At 44.7% G+C, this 24605-nt stretch overlaps 1 protein-coding gene across 1 annotated transcript in view; it reads left to right on the plus strand.

The window, feature by feature from the left end:
* Positions 1-24605, plus strand: part of cux2b (cut-like homeobox 2b) — a 643825-nt gene that overhangs the window by 538240 nt on the left and 80980 nt on the right. Inside the window, exons 7-8 of the mRNA XM_060931785.1 lie at positions 2456-2529; positions 2624-2690. Of these exons, the coding sequence (XP_060787768.1) occupies positions 2456-2529; positions 2624-2690 (141 nt within the window). The remainder of the gene's footprint in view (positions 1-2455; positions 2530-2623; positions 2691-24605) is intronic.

Raw genomic sequence — 24605 nt, forward strand, 5'->3', positions numbered from 1 at the left:
ACATCCTGACACCCCGTCCCACCACTCAGTAGGAGCAGGACAGTAGCTCGGAGTCAGTGTGTTTCAGTGCTCAAATTGTTGTGCTATTTAGTTGGGATTTTTTACAGTGTAATAAAATACGTTATTCCCTTATACTCATGTTTTATTATTTGATGTTTGCATGGTAAATTAAACATGTATTCAAATAAAAACAGCAAATGAAGTGGTTTTCCTTTCTACAATGCTACACGATCAGTTCCTTGGTTCCTCCCCCCATATATATACCCAGAGTCTTGCCCCTCGTGTCGCATGCGCTGCGTGCACACCACACATAGGGGTAGAAAGTGAGATGCACTTCTGTCTTGTGCGCTGCACAAGTAGCAAGTGTGGAATACTTGTGTAGTATTTCTGAGGCACGTCACTCATACAATGACTGTGCGTCACTCATGAGTCTTACTGTCATTGCAAAAAGCCCCTACTAGCCATGCTGCTGACTTGGTTCAGGCATACAAAAGGAGTACGGGTCTTGTACGTAGTGTATGCGTTCTTGATTTGTTGCAAGACCCATAGAATTTGCATGTGCATGACCAGAAGTCTCCACAGGCAGTCTGCGACCTTCTACAGCACTGAACACATGCAAGTGTCATGTCAGTCTCAAGCATGGTTTTGCCAAATTTTTTACCGTAGACCACCCGTAGCAGCCCGTACAGCGGTTTGTGAGTGAGGCTTAACAATTGTGCCTCGATGTCCTCTACTATTTGATCAATTCATCTAGTTATGGTGATAGCCAAATGAGGAACATTTGCTACGTTTTTAACTGCAGCCTCTCCTAAATGTTCATGGCAAATGTCCTTAGCAGCAGGCAGGATCAACACTTCACCAATAGGCTTCTTAGTTTTAGCAATGTGGTTAGCCACGAAGAATGATGCTGTCAGTGCAGACACATTTGATGAAGTGGCCTTCAATAATTGCTTCTGTCGTTTGTGTTCATATATTTTTCTTTCAAAAAATTCCAAAGGATTGTCTGTTAATGCAGGGTGCTTGGTTTCTATGTGGCGAAGCAGTTTTGAAGGTTTCATGGCTTCATTGGCTAGCCGGTCGCCACATATTATACATAGCAGGCTTGGAGCATGTGAATCACCTATTGCGATGAAACCATAATGTAAGTAGGACTCTTGGTATTTTTGTTTAAATGCAGCTTTCTTTTTGTTTGCAATCTTGGAGTCTTCTGCTGTCTCATTATTGGGTCTTTCCCCCTTTTCAAAGAAGCTCTCCAGAAACGTTTGTTTTTTACTCATTTTTGCTAGGGTTAGCTTGTGGGCTTACCACTGCATGAAAAAAAACTGTGACAGAGAAGTGCAGGAAAGAGGCACAGACGGAAGTGGTCATTTATCAAAATAAAATACCCTGCAGACTAATGTAAATAAAATACAATTTTAAAAAAAAAGTTTTTATTTTTTTCTGTTTGGCCCAGTACCAAATGATCCACGGCCTGGTACTGGTCCTCGGCCCCGTGGTTGGGGACCCCTGATCTATAGCTTATGTAACTGCATGGGCTTGGGAGTACTTTGGCAAACCTTTGTCAAGCATTACAATAGGGAATTACATCCACAAATGCCAGTTAAAACTTTACTGTGCAAAAAGGAAGCCTTATGTTAACTGTTTTCAGAAGCACTGTTAACTTCTCTAGGCTTGGAGGCATCTGGGATGGACCATCACAGAGTGGAAACATATATTGTGGTCAGACGAATCAGTGTTCCAGATCTTTTTTTTTTTTTAAGAAATCGACATCAAGAAGAAGTGTGCTCCAGACCAAAGATGAAAAGGACTTGATGTTAACAGCATCAAGTCCAAAAGCCAGGGTCTGTCATGGTATGGGGTTGTCCATGCCTTTGGCAAATGAAACTTATACTTCTGTGATGGCAGCATTAATGTGGAAAAGTACATTGAGATTTTGGAGCAACATATGCTACTGTCAAGATGACATCTTTTCCAGGGATATTTCAACAAGGCAAAGCAAAACCACATTCTGCACACATTACAAAGGCATAGCTGTGGAAGAAGAGGGTGCCTGTCTTCCCTGTCTGCAATAGAGAATGTGTGGAGAATTTAGAAATGAAAAATGACAATGAGGACCTCATACTGTTGCACACCATAAGATCTGTTTGCAGGAAGAATGGGACAAAATAACTGAAATGCTTCACCACTTGCTGTTTTCAGTCCCTAAAGATATTTTAAGTGTTGTGAGAAGGATTGGCTGTGTCATTCTATTGTTTTGAATGCAATACAGGTTAAAGATTATTTACAAATCATTGTTTTCAGTTTTACTTTCAAATTCAACATACCATCCCACATTTTTTTTTTCTGATTTGGGGTTAGGATAAATATCATATTAAATGAGTTTGTTCATTTATTTATTTTTAATTAATATTGTAGCATGTTCTACTATTTTGGACAACACACTTTGTTTCCTTAGGGAAGCAGATGAAATAGCTGCTCTGTCTGTCAGACTGGCTCAGGCAGAAGAGAGAATCAAAACACTTCAGTCAGGTTAGTACTCATTTAAACAGCAAACTGTACAGAATGTACCAAGCTTGATAATAAGTGAAAATTAAGAAGCTAACCATGTTCTCTGTGTTGGCAGCACTGAGCAAAGCCCAGTCAGAGTTACAGGAGCTAAGGTGTAAATACTACAAGGAAATGGCTGCCAAGTAAGTCCTTATTTGAAGACTAGTGTAATTAACTCTTTCCTGTTCCCTCTGTCCATGACATACTGTACCTACCCAATGCATGTATGTGCATGCTTTTATATACTTCTAAGGACCAAATGTCCCAACAAGGATAGTAAAATCTGACAATTTGATCTTATGAACATTTGCATTGTCCCTACAATGAAAGTGTTTTTATTGTTTTTAACAAAAAAGAGCCCAAAAAGTTTCATTTTCCTTACTGAGGTTAGGGTTAGATTTAGGTGTGAGCATAGCATTAATTAACTGCATTAATAATTGTCAGTAGAAGGTCCTTCAAAGGCTAGTTAGACAAACTTGTGTGTGTGTGTGTGTGTGTACATACAGTGGGGTCCAAAAGTTTGAGACCACATTGAAAATCTGGGATTTGTGTGTGTGTGTGTGTGTGTGTGTGTGTGTGTGTGTGTGTGTGTGTGTACATACAGTGGGGTCCAAAAGTTTGAGACCACATTGAAAATCTGGGATTTTGTGTGTGTGTGTGTCTGTGTGTGTGTGTGTGTGTGTGTGTGTGTGTGTACATACAGTGGGGTCCAAAAGTTTGAGACCACATTGAAAATCTGGGATTTTGTAAATTTGAGAACAAAAAAAAAAAAGGAAATGTGCAACATCTTGACTATTCAGTATTCAAGATGTTGCACATTCTCTAAGTCACAATTTAAATGGCAGTAAATTTGTGATATTGACCATGTACAAAAGGTCAGATTTTCCATGAGTTTTATCCCTTCCACTGAAGCACATGTTCAAATTACATGCCAATGAGTTGATCTAACATGGATCATCAAGTTTTTCACAAACTTGTGGAGCCTGTCTGTTTGCATGCATGGTGTCATTAAAGCAGTCATATAAAATATCTATCCCTCCATCCATCCACTCAGTTTCAGTTATCCACAGTTTACCCCAGGCCAAAAATATAAAGTGGAAATGTCAGAATCCCGTTCATTTGAGAGAGAGAGAGAGAGAGAGAGAGAGACTGAGACCACATTCACATAACTTTTATTACAGTGTATTGCTGTGGACTAGAGGGAAAATACTGGGTCCCAGCCCATGATGTGCGTGACCCCTTACTCTGCCAGCATTTTCATATATGCCACCTGAATCACCTAGGTCCACAACCTATGGATAGGCCTACAAGAAACCTCAATCCCAGAGATAGTACTTTGGAGGGGGGTTCTGTCATGTCAATGCAAGAATCAGCATCAAACTACAATGCCCAGAATACAGCGAGGCCTACAACCATGGACACCAAGAACTTCAACATCTAAACTCTTTTACGTTCACATTAACCAGATTACTGATTACACACACCTGTACTCAAATCACTTCATAGCCACACAGCCCCAAAAGGACATTCAGTTCACTTATTCAGTGCAAAGTATATGCTCACTGTTCCACATCTGTCATTGCTAAGCTTTGTTTATTGTCTCATTGCTCATCTAGTATATGATCCTTGTTTACTGGATTCCTGATTATTTCCTTTTCTAGTTGACATTTTTTGTTCATCACCTGAATTCTGCCTGTTCATTTATTCTGATTTTCTGCCTGCTGATTTGGATTTTTGTGCCACCTTTTATAAAGCTCTGTTTTACATGCACTTGCGTCTGCACCTGTTTCCTGATAGAGATTAGTCTGAAGACTATTTGAGCCAAATTTGAAGCTTTGAAGAAAGTTTTTTTTTTTTTTTCAAAAAAACTGTTATGACCCTGGGTCATAATGTGTATTATTATTGATTTCTTTATGTTGTTGCTGTTCTCCCTCTCTGCTTGAGGGGGGTGCCTTTCATCTCTTCCTGTGACTTTTCTTTAAGGATTTTCAGTTGTAGGTGGCAGCAGCTGATTGGACCATGGTTGATTTCACCTGCTTTAAAATGCTTTCTGAAAAAAATGGATGCGCTTCACTTTCTCCTGACTCCCAACTGGAACATGCCTTGTTGTGTAGTTGATTGATTAAAGTGTTTGAGTTGTAAACAGTGTAAATGCTTCCTTAAAAGCAGTCCAGGTAATTGTTGGGGTGAGAAGCTCTTTTTGTTACATTCTGTTTTCTCATATTTGTTAGGGAGTTAGGTAAGATCCCTGTATTTTATTTTGTTTTCTTTTTGTTGTTGTCCAGCAAAAACAGATTTGTTTATTTTGGGCCATGTTCACCCTGATGCCAGTTTTACCTGTGTGAAATTAACCAGTTGTGTTTTGGATTGCAATCGGCTATGACACTGGTCATCCTTGGGAGTGGGGAAATGGGAAGTCACTTTTATGCTACGCTCAAGTTTCCCCTAGGCTGGGCCGTAACATAAAATTGGGGGCTCGTTCAGAATTTGAACCTGGGATCTCTTGCACCCCAAGCAAGAATCATACCCCTAGACCAAAACCAGTAACCCGTACCTACTCACCATTATGTGTGCAGTCACAGTGTCAATTTAGAGCCACCAATTAACCTAACCTGCATGTCTTTGGACTGTGGGGGAAACCGAGAAAACCCACACAGACATGGGGAGAACATGCAAACTGATGGGGGCCACACAGAAAGGCCCCTGTCAGCCACTGGGCTCAAACACAGAACCTTCTTGCTGTGAGGTGACAGTGCTAACCACTGCACCACCCTACCTTTCAATCTAGTTAAAACGAAGATAAGTAAATTAATATTAGTAGCTGTATCAAAGTAATATTTCTTAGTAGTGGTGGAAAGTTTACTTCTCAGCTGTTTGTGTTGATATGCCTGTTGCTGATTTTTTAAAATTATGTTTAAATGTTAAATAGCCTAACTGTATCCAAAAATACATGAATTAAGTGTTAAGTAATTTTACATAGTGGAATTAATTTTACATAGTGTTTTTACATATACAATGAATGGCCAAAAAAAAGCCGCACATTGTAATATTTCATTGGACTGCCTTTAGCTTTGATTATAGCACACATTTGCTGTGGCATTGTTTCAACACCCTTATGCAGTGTCACGACATTTATTTCCATCCAGAGTTGCATTAATTTTTTGCTAAGATCTTGTCTTGATGAAGGGAGAGTCAAACCACTCTGTAAAGTATTCTCCAGCACATCCCAAAGGCATTCAAAGTTTTAAGGCTTGTCATGTCTGCACCTGCTCTAAGTTTGCTGTGGCATTCAAATATGGCTGCTATAGAGTACAACAACCATCCTACACCTCACTGCACTCAAGGCTCCAGAGTACTGATTATCACACACACCTGTTCCTGATCACAGCCTCATCACTGCTCTATAAGCACTATCACAAGCACAAGGACTTTGTGAAGTAAGGCTCAGTGTTCCCATGCCTGACTTTACCAAGCCTTGTTATTCTTTGTTGTTTATTTGGTTATTTACTCAGTTTGTTCTTTGATTACTGCTTATAGTCTTTGCTATCCTGTTTGTGCCTTATCTGACCATTTCCTGTTTAATGACCCTGACTTTGATTATTGTAAAACTTTGCGCGGGTGGGTGGAGCACAGAAGTATGGCAGGCCAGAACTGAGTTTCCAAAAACTCTTTATTTCAGCACTTTTCAGTGTTTCACTCTCCCAGACACTCAGACACACGCACACACACATCAGCCGTCTGGTTAGGGAGAGAGCTCTCTTCCTCTGCTCGCTCTCTCCTTATATAGGGCGTGGTTGCTGGGAAGACACACAAACACAGGTTAATTGACATTAGGTGTAGCGATTCTGCCACTTACCTTCCCTGACTCCGCCCTTCAGTCACAACCCGATGCTTGACCATGCCCCCGCTGCCACATACCCCCACTGCCCAACTGCAGCCGACACCCCCCCCCCCCCCAATGGGAGAGGAAGTCCGCCACGACCATCTGTGCCCCCGGCCTGTGGATCACCTTGAAGTTAAAGGACTGGAGTGCCAGATACCAACGAGTGATCCGCGCGTTGGCATCCTTCATGCGGTGGAGCCACTGGAGGGGCGCGTGGTCCGAACAGAGGGTGAAAGGGCGTCCCAGCAGGTAGTAGTGGAGGGCGAGAACCGCCCACTTGATGGCTAGGCACTCCTTTTCGATTGTGCTGTAGCGCCCCTCATGCACTGACAGCTTCCTGCTGATATACAGCACGGGGCAATCCTCCCCCTCCACCTCCTGGGACAAAACCACCCCCAGCCCCCTGTCCGACGCGTCCATCTGCAACATAAAGGGGAGAGAAAAGTCAGGGGAGTGAAACAGTGGCCCCCCACACAGTGCAGCCTTCACCTCAGAGAAAGCCCGCTGGCATTGCTCCGTCCACTGGACCGGATCTGGTGCCCCCTTTTTAGTGAGATCAGTCAGTGGGCTGGTGATGTCCGAATAATTAGGTATAAATCTACGATAGTAGCCAGCCAGCCCCAGGAACTGTCTCACCCCTTTTTTGGTCTTGGGCCTCAGGCAGGCCGCAATCACTGCTGTCTTATTAATTTGGGGATGCACCTGCCCATTGCCCAAGTGGAAGCCCAGATACCGTACTTCCACCCGTCCAATTGCACACTTTTTCAGGTTGGCCGTAAGACCCGCTCGCCTCAGCAACCCAAGGACGGCCCTCAGGTGTTGCAGATGCCACGGCCAGTCATTACTATAGATTATTATATCGTCCAAGTATGCGGCCGCGTAGATGGCATGGGGGCGGAAGACCCTGTCCATAAGCTGCTGAAATGTAGCGGGCGCCCCAAACAACCCAAAAGGAAGTGTGACAAATTGGTGTAAGCCAAACGGTGTGGAAAAGGCCATTTTTTCTCGGGATAATGGAGTCAAGGGGATCTGCCAATAACCCTTTGTCAAATCCAGTGTCGAATAAAAGCGAGCTGTGCCTAGTCGATCCAGCAACTCGTCAATGCGATGCATTGGGTACGCGTCAAATTTAGTCACCGCATTGACTTTTCTATAGTCCACACAGAACCGGACCGACCCATCGGCCTTGGGAACCAAGACCACCAGGCTGCTTCAGTCACTGTGGGACTCCTCAACGATGCCCATTTCGAGCATGGCCTCGAATTCTTCCCGAACCACTTTTTTCTTGTGTTCGGGTAGCCTGTAAGGGCGGCTGCGCACTACCACCCCCGGGGGTGTCTCAATGTGGTGTTCTGTGAGGCGGGTGCGGCCGGGCAGGGGCAAGAACACGTCCAAAAATTCGGTCTGCAACTGGGCAACCTCCGTGAGTTGGGTCGGGGAGAGGTGGTCTCCACAGGGGTAAGCGATGTCAATGTTCCTTTTTGAACCTCCGGCCCCAGCTCCGCCTTCTCTGGAACCACTGATACCAGCGCCACGGGGACCCCCTCGTTCCAGAGTTTAAGCAGATTGAGGTGGTAAATCTGTAACACCCCACCCCTGTCCGTTCACCTCACCTCATAGTCAATGTCCCCGACTCGCCGTATGACCTCAAAGGGTCCTTGCCATTTGGCGACCAATTTGGAGCTTGACGTGGGCAACAGTATGAGTACTTTATCTCTCGGTGTGAACTCCCTAAGGCGCGTGCCCCTGTCGTACAGGCGGATTTGCCGTTCTTGGGCCTGCCGCAAATTCTCCTGGGTTAGGTGTGTGAGTGCGTGGAGTTTTGCGCGCAGGTCAATAACGTATTGAATTTCATTTTTGCTTGGTGAAGGTCCCTCCTCCCAATTTTCCTGCAGTACATCTAGGATGCCGCGTGGCTTACGCCCGTATAATAATTTGAATGGGGAGAACCCCGTGGAGGCTTGTGGGACCTCTCGCACTGCGAATAACAGGGGTTCGAGCAATTTATCCCAATTGCGTGTGTCCTTGCTTACGAATTTTTTAATTATATTCTTGAGTGTGCGGTTGAACCGTTCGGCTAAACCGTCCGTTTGTGGGTGATAAACGCTGGTGCGGATTGGCTTAATTCCCAATAACCCATACAGTTCGCTCAGTGTGCGTGACATAAACGAAGTGCCTTGATCAGTCAGAATCTCTTTGGAGATTCCGACTCGGGAGATGACGTGGAAGAGTGCTTCCACAATACTGCGTGCTGAGATATTGTGAAGAGGCACTGCTTCTGGGTATCGCGTTGCATAGTCCACCAGGACTAAAATAAAGCAATACCCTCGTGTTGACCGATCTAATGGCCCAATGAGATCCATCCAATTCTTTCGAACGGGGTCTCGATTAATGGTAGAGGGTGCAAAGGCGCTTTTGGAATGGCCGCTGCATTTACTAACTGGCATTCGCGGCATGCCGTACACCACCTACGGACATCGCCGTGAATCCCTGGCTAATAGAACCGGGCCATTATTTGGGCTAGTGTCTTATCCTGCCTCGAGTGTCCAGCCATGGGATTAAAGTGAGCCGCCTGAAATACCAATTCCCGGCGGCTCTTTGGAATCAAAAGTTGTGAGACCATCTCCTTAGTCTGAGTGTCCTGCGTCACTTGGTATAATCTATCCCTCATAATGGAGAAATAGGGGAAGGACGGGGTGGCATTTGGCTGGAGCGTTTGACCATCAATTACTCTCACTTGGTCAAACGCATGCCGCAGAGTCTCGTCTCGTGACTGCTCTAATGGGAAATCCGCGAGGGATTCCCCGAGAGAGGGAGGAGGAGCCTGCTGCTCCTCACTCTGACGCGGAGATGACGTAGACAGCTCTGTGACAGCTGCTCCTGCCAATGCCACACCAGGACCTCCCTATGCTGAACTACGGCAGGACCCACTCTTCACTAAATCAATCATTAACTCCCGAAATCCCAGCCAATCAGTCCCCAAAATTATCGAGTGGGTAAGGTGAGGATTAACCGCCGCCTTTACTCTAAATTTCTCCCCTCGAAATAGAATGTGGACCGACACTAAAGGGTAGTTGTGAACATTCCCATGCGCACACAACACCTTCACCAATTGTGCTCCCCCAATGCCTCGTCTTGCACCAGGCTTTGGTGGATTGAGGTCTGATTACAGCCAGAGTCCACCAGAGCCCCTTGGACACTCACCGGTATGCGATACGCTCTGGCCCGATCGAGGGCGGTTCCTGGCGCATTGAGGATCCAGACCACCGCCCCCACTTCCATTACTGAGCACTGATGCTGGAGGTGCCCTGGCTCCCCACAGCGCCAGCAAACCAGCCCGGGCTTTCTCTCTGCACCGGCGCTCTGGGGCTCACTCACCTGGGGGGGGAGACAGACACGGAAGCGGGAAATGGGAAGGCACTGCGGGTGCAGTGGGCCGGCTGGGGTGGAGCCAGCCCTCGCCTCCGCGATGGGGGAACGGGGCGAGGATGAGACACAGAGGGGGAGGGGGAGAGAGGAGAAGAGGAGAGCTGCGATCCTGCCGTGTGAACAGTCGCCAAATGATCCTCCGCCAACTCGATGGCCTGATCCAGCGACGCCGGGTGATGGCACTGGATCCACTCCGCTGTTCCTTCGGGAAGCTGGACAATGAACTGCTCCAGTGCCACCAGATTGATGGTTCCCTCGGCGTCGCGGTTGTCAGCCCTCAGCCACCATTGGCAGGCGTCCCGGAGTTGCTGGCCAAATGCGAACGGCCGGCCGACCTCCTCCAGACGTAGAGCTCGAAAGCGCTGTCGATGTTGTTCTAGGGTGCACCCCACACGCTGGAGGACGGCCCGGCGCAGGTCTGCATAGACCAGCTGGCTGTCGGTGGGGAGCTGTAGCACGGCCAGCTGCACCTTGCCCGTTAGCAGGGGGAGGAGGCGCGCCGTTCTACCGGCCAGCCTGAGGCCTCTGCTGCTTGTTCGAATAGTGCGAGGAAGGCCTCGGGGTCGTCATGTGGGCCCATCTTCGTTAGGGTGAGGTGGGGTGGGCCCACGGCGGTGGAGGTGGTGGACCCCGCCGATGTGACGAGGTGCCGGAACGCCCGACGATCTTCCTGTTGCACCAGCATCAGGGCCTCGAACAGTTGTTCTTGCTCCTTTCGGAGGGCGAGCAGCGCCTGGTGCTGGCTCTGTTGGGCCGTGGCGAGGGCATGGATCAGGTCCGTGAAGGGGGAGGACTCCATGGGGCTGTTCTCCTCTGTGCTCCTCCCGGGTTTCAGCACCACTGTAAAACTTTGCATGGGTGGGTGGAGCACAGAAGTATGGCAGGCCAGAAATGAGTTTCCAAAAACTCTTTATTTCAGCACTTTTCAGTGTTTCACTCTCCCAGACACTCAGACACACGTACACACACATCAGTTGTCTGGTTGGGGAGAGAGCTCTCTTCCTCTGCTCTCTCTCTCCTTATAGAGATCTTGCATGTGACGTCACAGCCGATCCAGATTGTGACAGACGCCATCGTGTCGGTCAAACGCCATATTCCGCCTTCTACTTCTACTTCTGGTTCTACTTCTGCTTTTACTTCTACCTTTTCTTCTGGAAAACCCTACTATATACAATTCTACTACAATGGCTGCGGCTACAAGCTCTCCCTACCTGTGCATGGTTTTTATGTTTTTTGTGTGTATTTTTGCCTGTTGTTCATCTGTACCGGACTTCAATATCCACTACAACCGTATGGACTTACTGGACATTGGTTTCCAGCAGAAAATGACGGTTTGTAGCGATTTCCATCGCATGCACAACATTCCGGACGAGAAAAAAAAAAAAACATTCCGGACGAGAAAAAAAACCCATTCCGGACGAGACCAGATTGCGAGACCAGCTGGGTCTCCGTGGATTGTTATCGGAAGCAAAGCGAAGGAGGCGGCGCCAGGAGCAGAAGCGAGGCTACAGGCAGAGCCGGCCTGTTGACTAAGCTCAGAAAACAGCTACTCAAACCTCCACTGCCAAGCCTCTACCTCTCCAACGCCAGATCCATTTGAACAACACGGATGATTTGGAATTACCTTATTCTATAATCGGCTGGTCAGTGCTATACTCAATACTTAAGTGACTTACCCATCCAATGAGGATCATTTTCTTGCTTACAAGATGCCACATCTGAGTCGCTGACAAATCCTGAATTTCTGTAAAGAAAACTGTCCAGAGATTTATAAGCACGCAGTGCTTCACCACTGAACAGCGAGGGAAAGTTGATGAGGTAATCATACACGTCCGGGTATTCCATTGGCAGTTCAAAATCCGGTCGTGAAAACTCCGTCCGGAAAGCCATAAGGGTCACAAATCTGTAGATCGTTTATTTTAGACATATATCTAGTTATCTGTTCATTAGAAAAACGAGCCGTGTAGTCCGTCGGTTGAAATTGATCCATTCTGTACACGAGTGCAGCAGAATTCAGCGGTGTTTTTGACCGACACGATGGCGGTTGTGTACTTTCCGGTCACGTGACTGCAAGATCTCTATAGCGTATAGGGCATGGTCGCTGGGAAGACACACAAACACAGGTTAATTGACATCAGGTGTCGTGATTCTGCCACTTACCTTCCCTGACTCCGCCCTTTGGTCTCAGCCCGATGCTTGACCACGCCCCCTCTGCCACAATTATCAATTTGGATTTGTCTGCCAGCTTTGCTGCAATAAACTTTCTCCTGCTTTTACATCTGTTTGTCACCTGCATACCTGACAAGGTCAGGACTCTGTGGTGGCCAATTCATGTGTGAAAATGATTCCTCATGCTTCCTGAACCACTTTTATGCAATTTGTGCCCTAATTTTATGCCCATGCCATCAGGGAAGAAAACATTCATTAATGGGATAACCTGTTCATTCAGTACATTTAGGTAGTCAGCTGACTTCTTTTTATTGGTACATAACATTGCTGAGTCTAGACCAGTGGAAGCAACCCCAGATCATAACACTACCTTCAGATGATTATACGTTGGTCACTATGCATAACGGGTGCATCGCTTCATGCGCTTTCCTTCTTACCCTGACATGCCCATTGCTCTGGAACAGGGTAAATCTGGACTCATCAGACCACATGACCTTTTTCTGTTGCTCCAGAGTCTAATCTTTATGCTCACTAACAAAGTTGAAGCCTTTTCTTCTGATTAGCCTCACTAAAAAGTGGTTTTCTTATGGCCACATAGCTGTTTAGTTTAAATCCTGTGAGTTCTCATCATATCGTGCATGTGGAAATGATCTTACTTTCACGATTAAACATAGTACATTCTACTGCTGATTTTTTTAAGATTTGACTTCACCAAGGATTTTTTTTTCTGATCACATTTCCTCCACGAAGTTGACAGCTCACCACTATCCTTCCATGTTTTAATAATGTGTTGGACAGTTCTTCACTGAATTCCAGTAATTTCAGTAATCTCCTTAGTTGTTTTCTTTGCTTAATGCAGGTCAAAAATTTTCCCCTTAGAAACACAGTAACATCTTTTCCATAACCACAGGAAACGTCTTCTGACATGGTTGTTTCAGAAATGAGAATCTACTCACTGCATCAGTTAGGGTTAAAAGAATTGTTGCCAGCTAAAACATAGTAATCACTGCAGTAATTTTCCAATCAAAGGCTCTTAAGTATTTGCTTATTTTATATCCAAATGGTGACTTTTTTTTGGCCAGTCAGTGTAGATTAAACTCAGATGCATTGGTGCCCACTAGCGGTTCATGCCCTTGAGCGCTCACCTGGTAGCATATATTATAGATCCAGGCCAGGTCTGGAGTTTAAACCAACCAAATTAAAAGGCAATCTGATGAATTCTGTAGACAGTGTTTCAAAGAGTTTGTAAAAAAAAATGTGGTGGAGTTAATTGGGCGGAATTAATACAAGCCAATTGGATATCCAGCTGACATGGTAAGGACAATGTTTCCACCAAAATTTGTGAATATAAAACAAAAATTGTGGCAATCACAGAGATAAACTTATTCAGAAATGTGGGGAGGCACTATGGAGTCCATTGGCCACACCCAAGGCAAATGACTAAACAATCATAAAAATTAATAATAATAATAATAATAATAATAATAATAATAATAATATACATGCATAAACAAATAGATTAAAAACCAACAGTAATAATAGTGATATTCAGCAGCAATAATAACAGTGATGGATATATGTGTAAATACTGTAAACAAAGAGCAGAAGGACAACTCCAATTCCAGTAAAGTTGGGATGCTGTGTAAAACGTAAATAAAAAGAGAATATGATGATTTGCAAATCAGGGAAACCCTATATTTCATTGAAAATAATACAAAGACAACATACAGTGGTGCTTGAAAATTTGTGAACCCTTTAGAATTTTCTATTTTTCTGCATAAATATGACCTAAAACATCATCAGATTTTCACACAAGTCGTAAAAGTAGATAAAGAGAACACAGTTAAACAAATGAGACAAAAATATTATACTTGGTCATTTATTTATTGAGGAAAATGATCCAATGTTACATATCTGTGAGTGGCAAACGTATGTGATCCTCTAGGATTAGCAGTTAATTTGAAGGTGAAATTAGAGTCTGGTGTTTTCAATCAATGGGAAGACAATCAGGTGTGAGTGGGCACCCTGTTTTATTTAAAGAACAGGGTTCTATCAAAGTCTGATCTTCACAACGCATGTTTGTAGAAGTGCATCATGGCATGAACAAAGGAAATTTCTGAGGACCTCAGAAAAAGCCTTTTTGTAGCTCATCAGGCTGGAAAAGGTTACAAAACCATCTTTAAAGTGTTTGGACTCCATCAATCCACAGTCAGACAGATTGTATACAAATGGAGGAAATTCAAGACCATTGTTACCCTCCCCAGGAGTGGTAGACCAACAAAGATCACTTCAAGAGCAAGGCGAGTAATAGTTGGTGAGGTCACAAAGGACCCCAGGGTAACTTCTAAGCAACTGAAGGCCTCTCTCACATTGTTTAATGTTCATGAGTCCACCATCAGGAGAACACTGAACAACAATGGTGTGCATGGCAGGGTTGCAAGGAGAAAGCCACTGCTCTCCAAAAAGAACATTGCTGCTCATCTGCAGTTTGCTAAAGATCATATGTACAAGCCAGAATGCTATTGGAAAATTTTAGTACCTCCCTACTCTCTCAAATCTTCCCCATGTGTCTTAAACAAGCTATTATACTGTAACATTACTGTTAAAAATAAATAAATACATAAACAAATAAAGTATAATGTTGAATCATTTGTTTGTGAGAACTCCAGCTCAGTTTCAAACTTTCCATTCCTGGGAAAAATATTTAAAAAGTCTTACTAACAATTACATACATACCAGTCTAATAACAATTTGTTTGTTGCTTACTAGTCTGGTTTTAGAGTTAAGCATAGTACAGAAACTGCCCTGGTTAGCTTAATTATCGTAAAATTAGCTTAGATAACCATAAAGTCTCAATCCTGGTACTTTCTTGACCTCATTGCAGCCTTTGATATGGCTGACCATATAATTCTTCTGCAGCAACATGAACACTGTTTAGGCCATAGAAGCTCAGTTCTTACTGGGCTCTCTTCCTATCTTATTGATTATATTTCTGTCATGACTCTTGGGAAATGTGGTAATGGGAGACCAGCTTGACAACTCAAGGTAAGTCTTATTTTCAATGTAAACATCACTTTTCAGGGACTTTATTCTAGTCTCTGCACTTTAGGCACACACATCTGCAGATACTCGTGGTGCTGGGTTGCTTAGCTCTCTTACTGTAGTTACTGGTTTCTCTCTGCAAGAACACAAGAGACATACAAAAATAAATTGCCTGTAATCAAATCCAGGTAAAACTCATCACGCATTGGTATCCTTCATGTGGTCGAGCCATTGGAGTGGGGTGTGATCAGAAAAGAGAATGAAAGGGAGTCCCAGAAGGTAGTATTGGGGAGTGAGGCCCACCCACTAGACGACCTGACACTCCTTTTCTATGGTGCTGTACTTTGTCTCTCGCACTGTGGCTGATGTACAGCATGGGATGCTCCTCCCCCTCCATCACCTGGGACAAAATGGCCCCCAGCCCTCAGTTGGATGTATCAGCCTGCAAGGCAAAGGGAGAGAACAGTCAGGTGAATGCAACAGCAGGCCCCCACACAAAACCACTTTAACCTGGTCAGCCTATTTGCATTGTTCCATCCACTGGAACGGATTTGGTGCCCCCCTTTAAGTGAGGTCAGTCAGCAGACTAGTGACACCTGAAAAATGAGGTACAAAGCTCCTGAAATAGCCAGTCAGCTCCAGAAATTGCCTTACCCCCTTTTTGGTCATGGGCAGGCCACAAGCCACAATCACTGCAGTCTTATCACTTTGAGGGCTCACCTGCCCATGGCCCAAGTGGAAGCCCAAATACTGTACTTCCACCCACCCAATTGCACACTTCCATGCATTTGCTGTGAGTCCTGTGCATCTCAATGATCTCAGGACAGCCCTTAGATGTTGTAAATTCCACTGTCAATCATTACTGTAAATAATGATGTCATCTAAATAGGCAGCGGCATCTGCACTGTGGGGGCAGAGGATTCTGTTCACGAGTCATTGATATGTTGCTGGGGCTTCAAACAACCCAAAGAGAAGGGTGACCCACTGGTCTAACACAAATGGAGTGTAGAAGCCATTTTTTTTCTCTAGGATGGCAAGAGGTGGTCTCCACAGGGGGCTGGGGTGCAGTGGGCTGCATTTTTTTAGACTTACCTCCGGTCCCAGCTCCTCCATCTCTGGAACCACCTATTTCCAGCATCACAGCAACCTCCTCTCTCCATGGTTTCAGGAAATTGAGGTGGTACATCTGAAGTGCATCACCTTTATCCATTTGCCTAACCTCATGGTCAACTTCCAACTTGCCATGTGACCTCAAAGTATCCTTGCCGCTTTGCAGGTAATTTAGAGCTTGATATGGGTCATAAAACTAGGACTTTATCTCCCAATGCAAATTCTTATAGCCGAGCCCCCCATTATACAGCTGGGATTGCCATTCTTGGGCCTGTAGGAAATTCTCCTGGGTTAGGTGACTGAGTGTGTGGAATTTTGCTCTCAGGTAAAGAACATTTTTACTTGCAGAAGGTCTCTCCTTGCAACTTTCTCTAATGATGTCCAAGATGCCACACAATACATCAAATGGGGAGAACCCGGTGGAGGCTTGTGGGGTCCCACAAGCCTCTCATATTGCAAATAAGAAAGGTTCCTGCCATCTATACCAATTTCTAATATCCCCATGAACAAACTTACAAACATGTTTTTAAGCATTTGATTAGATCGTTTGACCAGCCCATCTATCTGGGGAATATTTTGATAGTGTCAGCTTTTGACACTATCAACCACACCATTCTTCTGTCTCACCTTGAATCTTCCCTCAACATCACTGGAATCACTCTCTCCTGGCTGAAGTCTTATCTCACGAACCAGCAACAGTTCATCAACATCAACAACTGCATTTCCCCCTATGCTTCTCTGTCACAAGGTGTCCCCCAGGATTCGGTGCTTGGTTCCCTCCTGTTCATCTTCAACACGCTTCCTCTAAGTCATATCATATGCCACCATGGTTTTCATTTCCATTGCTATGCTGATGACATCCAGCACTACATCTCCATCAAATCCATCATCGCTGCTACCCACTCCACTCTGACCAGGTCCATCACCAAAATCAAATCATGGATGCAAGCCAACTTCCTCAAACTCAACTGCAATAAAACAGACATGCTTATCATTGGCCCCAAATCACTTACAAAAAACACTTATAACTTAGACTGAGACTTAGACAACCTTTATTGTCATTCAGTATGCAACAAGTGTACACAAAATGAAATTTTGTTGCAATTTGGCTCAGCACAGTATTAAATATGAAAATGTATTAAATTATGCATCAGCAAAAATATTATAAAGTGCAACAGTATAAAATGACCTGTGGAATTAGGAATTGTTCAAGTATAAATAGAAGTTTAGAGTTTGGATTTGGAGTTCAGAAGTCTAGTGACCTGGGGGGAAAAGCTGTTACAGAATTTGGTGGTCCTGCACCGAATGCTGCGGAACCTTTTTCCAGAGGCCAGGAGGGAGAACAGTCCATAGTGAGGCTGTGAGGGGTCATTGATGATGTTTCTGGCTCGGGACATGCAGCACCTTGGTACGATGTCCTGAATGGAGGGAAGAGAAGTCCCAATGATTTTCTCCGCTGTCCTCACCACTCTCCTCACATTCTTCCAGTCAAAGGCACTGCAGCCTCCACACCACACAGAGATGCAGCTGGTCAGAATGCTCTCTATGGTGCTTCTGTAGAATGGAGTAAGGATGGCTGGGGGCAGGTGGACTCTCCTCATCCTACGCAGGAAGTGCAGACACTGCTGTGCCTTCTTGACCAGTGACACAGTGTTCACAGACCAAGTGAAGTTGTCTGTGATGTGCACCCCCAGGAACTTGGTGCTATTGACCACCTCCACAGCCGTGTTGTTGATGAGAAATGGAGTGTGGCTGGGCTGGTTCTTCCTGAAGTCAACAATGATCTCTTTGGTTTTGTCCACATTCAGGATCAGGTTGTTTTCTCTGCACCAGCCTACCAGCTGCTCCACCTCCTCTCTGTAGGCCAGGTCGTTGTTGTCCCTGATGAGGCCCACCACTGTTGTGTCATCCACAAACTTCACAATGTGGTTGCTGGCAGTCCTGGGGATGCAGTTGTGTGTCATCAGAGTGAACAACAGAGGGCTCAGGACACAGCCCTGAGGGGAGCCTGTGCTGAAGGTGATGACACTGGAGGTGTTCTGTCCGACCCGCACTGACTGTGGTCTTTCAGTGAGGAAGTCTAGCAGCCAGTTGCCCAGGGGGGTGCTGAAGCCCAGGGGACCCAGTTTGTTCACCAGATGCTGTGGAATGATTGTATTAAACACTGAACTGAAGTCCAGGAACAGCATCCGCACATGAGTGGTGTTCTCCTCCAGGTGTGCAAAGCTCAGGTGAAGAGCGGAGGAGATGGTATCTTCAGTGGAGTGGTTTGGCCGGTAGGCAAACTGGAAGGGGTCAAATGTGGGCGGGATCGTGGAGGTGACGTACTCCTTTACCAGCCTCTCAAAGCACTTCATCATAATGGGATTGAGTGCAACTGGCCGGTAGTCGTTGAGTGATGTGATTTGAGTTTTTTTTGGCACTGGGATGATGGTAGCAGTCTTGAAACATGATGGGACTTTGGCTTGATCCAGTGAGGTGTTGAAAATGTCTGTTAGAACATGAGCCAGCTGGTCTGCACATTCCCTGAGCACGCGACCAGGAATATTATCGGGGCCCGGGGCCTTCTGTGTGTTGACTCTCCTGAGTCCTCCGCACCTCAGCTGTATCAAGACAGAGTGCCTTTTCATCCTGATGGGGAACAGCTTTCACTGTAGGAGTGCTATTTACTGCCTCAAATCTCCCAAAGAAGTTATTGAGTTCATTGAGGAAGGCCGCATCATTACACTCAGGAGGGGCTATCCCCTAACTTCTCCCTCACTATTGACAACTCCACCCTGTCCCCCTCTCTGCACACCTGGAATTTTGGAGACACTTTTGACAGCAAACTCACCTTTGAATACCACATTAATCTAACCACAAGAACATCCTTTTTCTATCTAAAAAACATAGCACGTCTCCATCCTTCACTTTCTTTCTCTGCTGCCGAAACATTGATCCACACTTTCATCACATCCCGATTGGACTACTGCAACAGCATCCTCTATGGCACAGCATCCAAAGTCCTCAATAAACTCCAGTATGTTCAGAACTCTGCTGCACGCCTGCTCACTAACTCCCGCTTCTGTGAACACATCACCCCATCCTCAAAAAACTCCACTGGCTGCCTGTACCACAACGGATTCAATTCAAAATTCTTCTCTTCACCTCCAAAGCTGGCCCCCTCTTATCTCACCAACCTGCTCCATCATACTCCCTCCAGCACCCTCCATTTTTCCAATGCTAAACTCCTCTCCATACCTCTCAGGACCAAACATCGTACTTAGGGTGACAGCACCTTTTCCATTGCTGCCCTTTCCCTCTGGAACTCCCTCTACAAACACATCTATGACTGTACCAACCTGTCCAGTTTCAAATCATCTTTAAAAACTCACCTCTTTAGAACTGTATACAATCTATATTGTATACAATTTAGACTTATGTTTTATATGTTTTTATGTATTGTTTGTTTATTCTATTGTTTTAACCTGCTTTAACCTTGTTTTTATCCCCCGCCCAAACAAAGTTTCTGTCTGTCTGTCCGTCCAATTACATTTTCGTTTCCAGGCCATATCTTTAAAACTACTGAAGATATCTTCATAAAACTTTGTATACTTATCAAGCAACATGTGAACTGGTGCCTTTTGCTATTTTGGAATTTTGAAAAAAAGTATTTTTCAAGTTTTTACATAAAAATAGATTTTGACTTAGTTTCTAAGAGCAATGTTTGTTTTCAGAGCATCTATTCAAAACTATTCCTGATATGGATTTGAAACTTGGTATGCATGTTAACAAGGTGATGTTAGGGGTTCCATCTGTCCGTCCATCTGGATGTCCGTCTGGCCACATTTTTGTTTCTGGGCAATATCTTTAAAATTACTGAAGATATCTTCATGAAACTTTGTATACATATCAAGCAACATATGAACTGGTGCCTTTTGCTATTTTGGATTTTTGAAAAAAAAAAACGTATTTTTCTAATTTTTACATAAATGGATTTTGACTTAGTTTCTAAGAGCAGTGTTCGTTTCCGGAGCGCATATCCAAAACTACTCATGATACGGATTTGAAACTTGGTATACATGTTAACAAGGTGATGTAGATGTGCCTTTTAGAAACGGGTTCTGTCCATCCATCCAGCTGTCCATCCGGCCGGTCACATTTTTGTTTCCAGGCCATATCTTTAAAACTACTGAAGATATCTTCATGAAACTTTGTATACATATCAAGCAACATGTGAACTGGTGCCTTTTGCTATTTTGGACTTTTGGAAAAAAAGTATTTTTCAAATTTTTACATAAAAAAAATAGATTTTGACTTGGTTTCTTAGAGCAATTTTCGTTTCCGGAGCATATATCCAAAACTAGTCATGATACAGATTTGAAACTTGGTATACATGTTAACAAGGTGATGTAGATGTGCCTTTTCAAACTAAGAAATTTGAGAAACTTTTAATTTTTAATGTTTCCATGGAAACAATTTCAGACTTAGTCTCTCAGGTTAATCTTAGGGGCAGGTTTTGTTTTCGGAGCAGAACTTGAAAACTATGAGTGGTATGGTCTTGAAAGTTGGTATATGTGTTGATTAAGTAATGTATATGTGCCTTTTGAGACTAAGAAATGTGAGAAATTTTAATTTTTAGCTCACCTGGACCAAAGTTCTGGTGGGCTTATGCCATAGGCTGCTGAGATCAGTGTAAAGAGGTAGGGTTGGTTTCCTGCAGCAGAACTTGAAAAATGTGACAAATAATATCTTGAAACTTGGTATATAGTTGGTATATAGGGCAGGGGATGTAGATGACTCTGTCTTCTTGTTACTTTGTAAAGTGTCTTTGAGCATTTAGAAAAGCACTTTATAAATAACATTATTATTATTATTATTATTATTATTATGAGCCACATGGAACAAAAGTTACTTACGGCTCTTTGGGACCAACAACTGGGTCGTTTCCTCTCTTGTTTGAGTGTCATGCGTCACTAGATATAACTGATCTTCAATAACCAAAAAAAATATGAGGAGAGTGCAACATTAGGCTAGAGAATTTGGCCATCGATTACTCTCACTTAGTCAAAAGTGTGCCTCAGGGTTTTGTCTCACAACTGCTTCTACAGGAAATCTCAAAGGGAAATCCTTGAAAGAGTGGAGGGGTGGAGCCCTCCCCACCCTCTGCATCCCCCTGATGTGGCGCTGATGCAGTTGGGCCTGGGACCACCTTCCCAGATAATGCAGCACTGAAATCCCCCTGAGTTTTACTGCAGCAGGCCTTCTCCACAAACAAATGCTTTGCTAATGCTTGAAACCCCAGCCAAATGGTTCTCAAAATTAGTGGATGGGTAAGGCAAGGACTAACCACTGCCAGTACTCTAAGTTTTTCTCCCCTAAATTGAAGAATGATTAGCACTCATGCATGGTTAGCATCCAGTGCATTGGCATTTCCCAATACCCCACACTGAATCAGGCTTTGATGAACTATGGTCTGCTGACAACCTGAGTCCACCAAGGCCTGATGTGTGCCCCCTTTAATACTCACGGCCATTTGGTACGCTGCCACTCGATTGGTGGAGGCATAAGGCACATAAGGAATGCAGATCAGAATCCTTGCCTCCTTAAGGGGACTCTGATCCTGGAAATATCCGGCTTTCTTGCTGTGCCTGCAGATTTGCCTGGGCTTTGTCCCAGTTCTGGTGAACATGGATGTTCCACCTGTGGAGAGAGAGAGAGGGAGTTAATGCAGCATTGCCATGGAGGCAAAAGTGGTGAGGGAAGATGGAGAGGAACACGGATTTGGGGAGCGGGCTTTGGGGAATTGGCCCCCATTTCCATAGTGTGGAGATATGGGAAGGGGGAGGAGACACAGAGGAAGAATGAGAGGAGAAGGGGCAAGATCACCTGCTCCCAGAAATGCTGACAGATGGTCTTCCAGCAATGCCACAAAGTGGCACTGGATCCAGGTCTCCACTTCTTCTGGCAGTGAAATGATTAACTGTTCCAGTACCACTTGATTGAGGTGTTATTGGTATTGTAGTCTTCTGTCAGCAGCCATTAGCAGCTGGTGTCTTGGAGCTGTTGGGCAAACGCAAACTGGCACCCAACCTCCCTGAAGGCCAATGCAGAGAAGCGTTGGCAATGTTGTTCCAGGGTGCAGCCGGTCTGCTGCAATATAGCTTGCTTCAAGTCCGGATACAGGTTGGTGGCAGGGAGCTTTTGAGTTGTGAGCTGGGCTTTCCCCAACAGGAGCACCAATAGGCTGCGAGGTTGGCCACAAGCTCACTTTGGCAACATGCTCAAACAGCTCCACAAAAGCCTTGGAGCTGTCCTGCGGATCCATCTTGCTTATGTGGGATGGGGCCGGAGTGTTTTATCTGATGTGGGCTGGGACCAGAGTGTCTGAGGGAGCAGCAGATGGAATACCCACTGGTTGGACCAAGTTTTGGATCACCTGCCAGTCCTCCACCTGGGCCTGAAGCAGAGTCTGGAAGCGCTGCTCCTGCTCTTTACCCAGGGTGACACGGGTCTGGTGGTGTTGGATATGGTGGATGCTGATGAGTATGTGTATGTGTATATCTCATCTCATTATCTCTAGCCGCTTTATCCTGTTCTACAGGGTCGCAGGCAAGCTGGAGCCTATCCCAGCTGACTACGGGCGAAAGGCGGGGTACACCCCTGGACAAGTCGCCAGGTCATCACAGGGCTAACACATAGACACAGACAACCATTCACACTCACATTCACACCTACAGTCAATTTAGAGTCACCAGTTAACCTAACCTTCATGTCTTTGGACTGTGGGGGAAACCGGAGCACCCGGAGGAAACCCACGCAGACACAGGGAGAACATGCAAACTCCACACAGAAAGGCCTTCGCCGGCCACAGGGCTCGAACCCGGACCCTCTTGCTGTGAGGCAACAGCGCTAACCACTACACCACTGCGCTGCCCGTGTGTGTGTGTGTGTGTGTGTGTGTGTGTGTGTGTATATATATATATATATATATATATATATATATACACAGTGATGCTTGAAAGTTTGTGAACCCTTTAGAATTTTCTATATTTCTGCATAAATATGACCTAAAACATCATCAGATTTTCACACAAGCCCGAAATGTCGATAAAGAGAACCCAGTTTAAAAAATGTGACAAAAATATTATACTTGGTCATTTATTTATTGAAGAAAATGATCCAATATTACATAGCTGTGAGTGGCAAAAGTATGTGAACCTTTGCTTTCAGTATCTGGTGTGACCCCCTTGTGCAGCAATAACTGCGACTAAACATTTTCGGTAACTGTTGATCAGTCCTGCACACCGGCTTGGAGGAATTTTAGCCCATTCCTCCAGACAGAACAGCTTCAACTCTGGGATTTTGGTGGGTTTCCTCACATGAACTGCTCACTTCAGGTCCTTCCACAACATTTCCATTGGATTAAGGTCAGGACTTTGACTTGGCCATTCCAAAACATTAACTTTATTCTTCTTTAACCATTCTTTGGTAGAATGACTTGTGTACTTAGGGTCGTTGTCTTGCTGTATGACCCACCTTCTCTTGAGATTCAGTTCATGGACATTTTCCTTTAGAATTCGCTGGTATAATTCAGATTTCATTGTTCCATCAATGATGGCAAGCCATCCTGGCCCAGATGCAGCAAAACAGGCCCGAACCATGATACTACCACCACCATGTTTCACAGATAGGATAAGGTTCTTATGCTGGAATGCAGTGTTTTCCTTTCTCCAAACATAACGCTTCTCATTTAAACCAAAAAGTTCTATTTTGGTCTCATCCATCCACCAAACATTTTTCCAATAGCCTTCTGGCTTGTCCATGTGGTCTTTAGCAAACTGCAGACGAGCAGCAATGTTCTTTTTGGAGAGCAGTGGCTTTCTCCTTGCAACCCTGCTATGCACACCGTTGTTGTTCAGTGTTCTCCTGATGCTGGACTCATGAACATTAACATTAGCCAATGTGAGAGAGGCCTTCAGTTGCTTAGAAGTTACCCTGGGGTCCTTTATGACCTAGCCGACTATTACACGCCTTGCTCTTGGAATGATCTTTGTTGGTCAACCACTCCTGGGGAGGGTAACAATGGTCTTGAATTTTCTCCATTTGTACACAATCTGTCTGCCTGTGGAGTGGTGGAGTCCAAACTCTTTAGAGATGGTTTTGTAACCTTTTCCAGCCTGATGAGCATCAACAACGCTTTTTCTGAGGTCCTCAGAAATCTCCTTTGTTTGTGCCATGATACACTTCTACAAACGTGTTGTGAAGATCAGACTTTGATAGAGCCCTGTTCTTTAAATAAAACAGGGTGCCCACTTACACCTGATTATCATCCCATTGATTGAAAACACCTGACTCTAATTTCACCTTTAAATTAACTGCTCATCCTAGAGATTCACATACTTTTGCCACTCACAGATATGTAATATTGGATCATTTTCCTCAA

This window comes from Neoarius graeffei, chromosome 10 (assembly GCF_027579695.1).
Source record: "Neoarius graeffei isolate fNeoGra1 chromosome 10, fNeoGra1.pri, whole genome shotgun sequence".
NCBI lineage: Eukaryota > Metazoa > Chordata > Actinopteri > Siluriformes > Ariidae > Neoarius > Neoarius graeffei.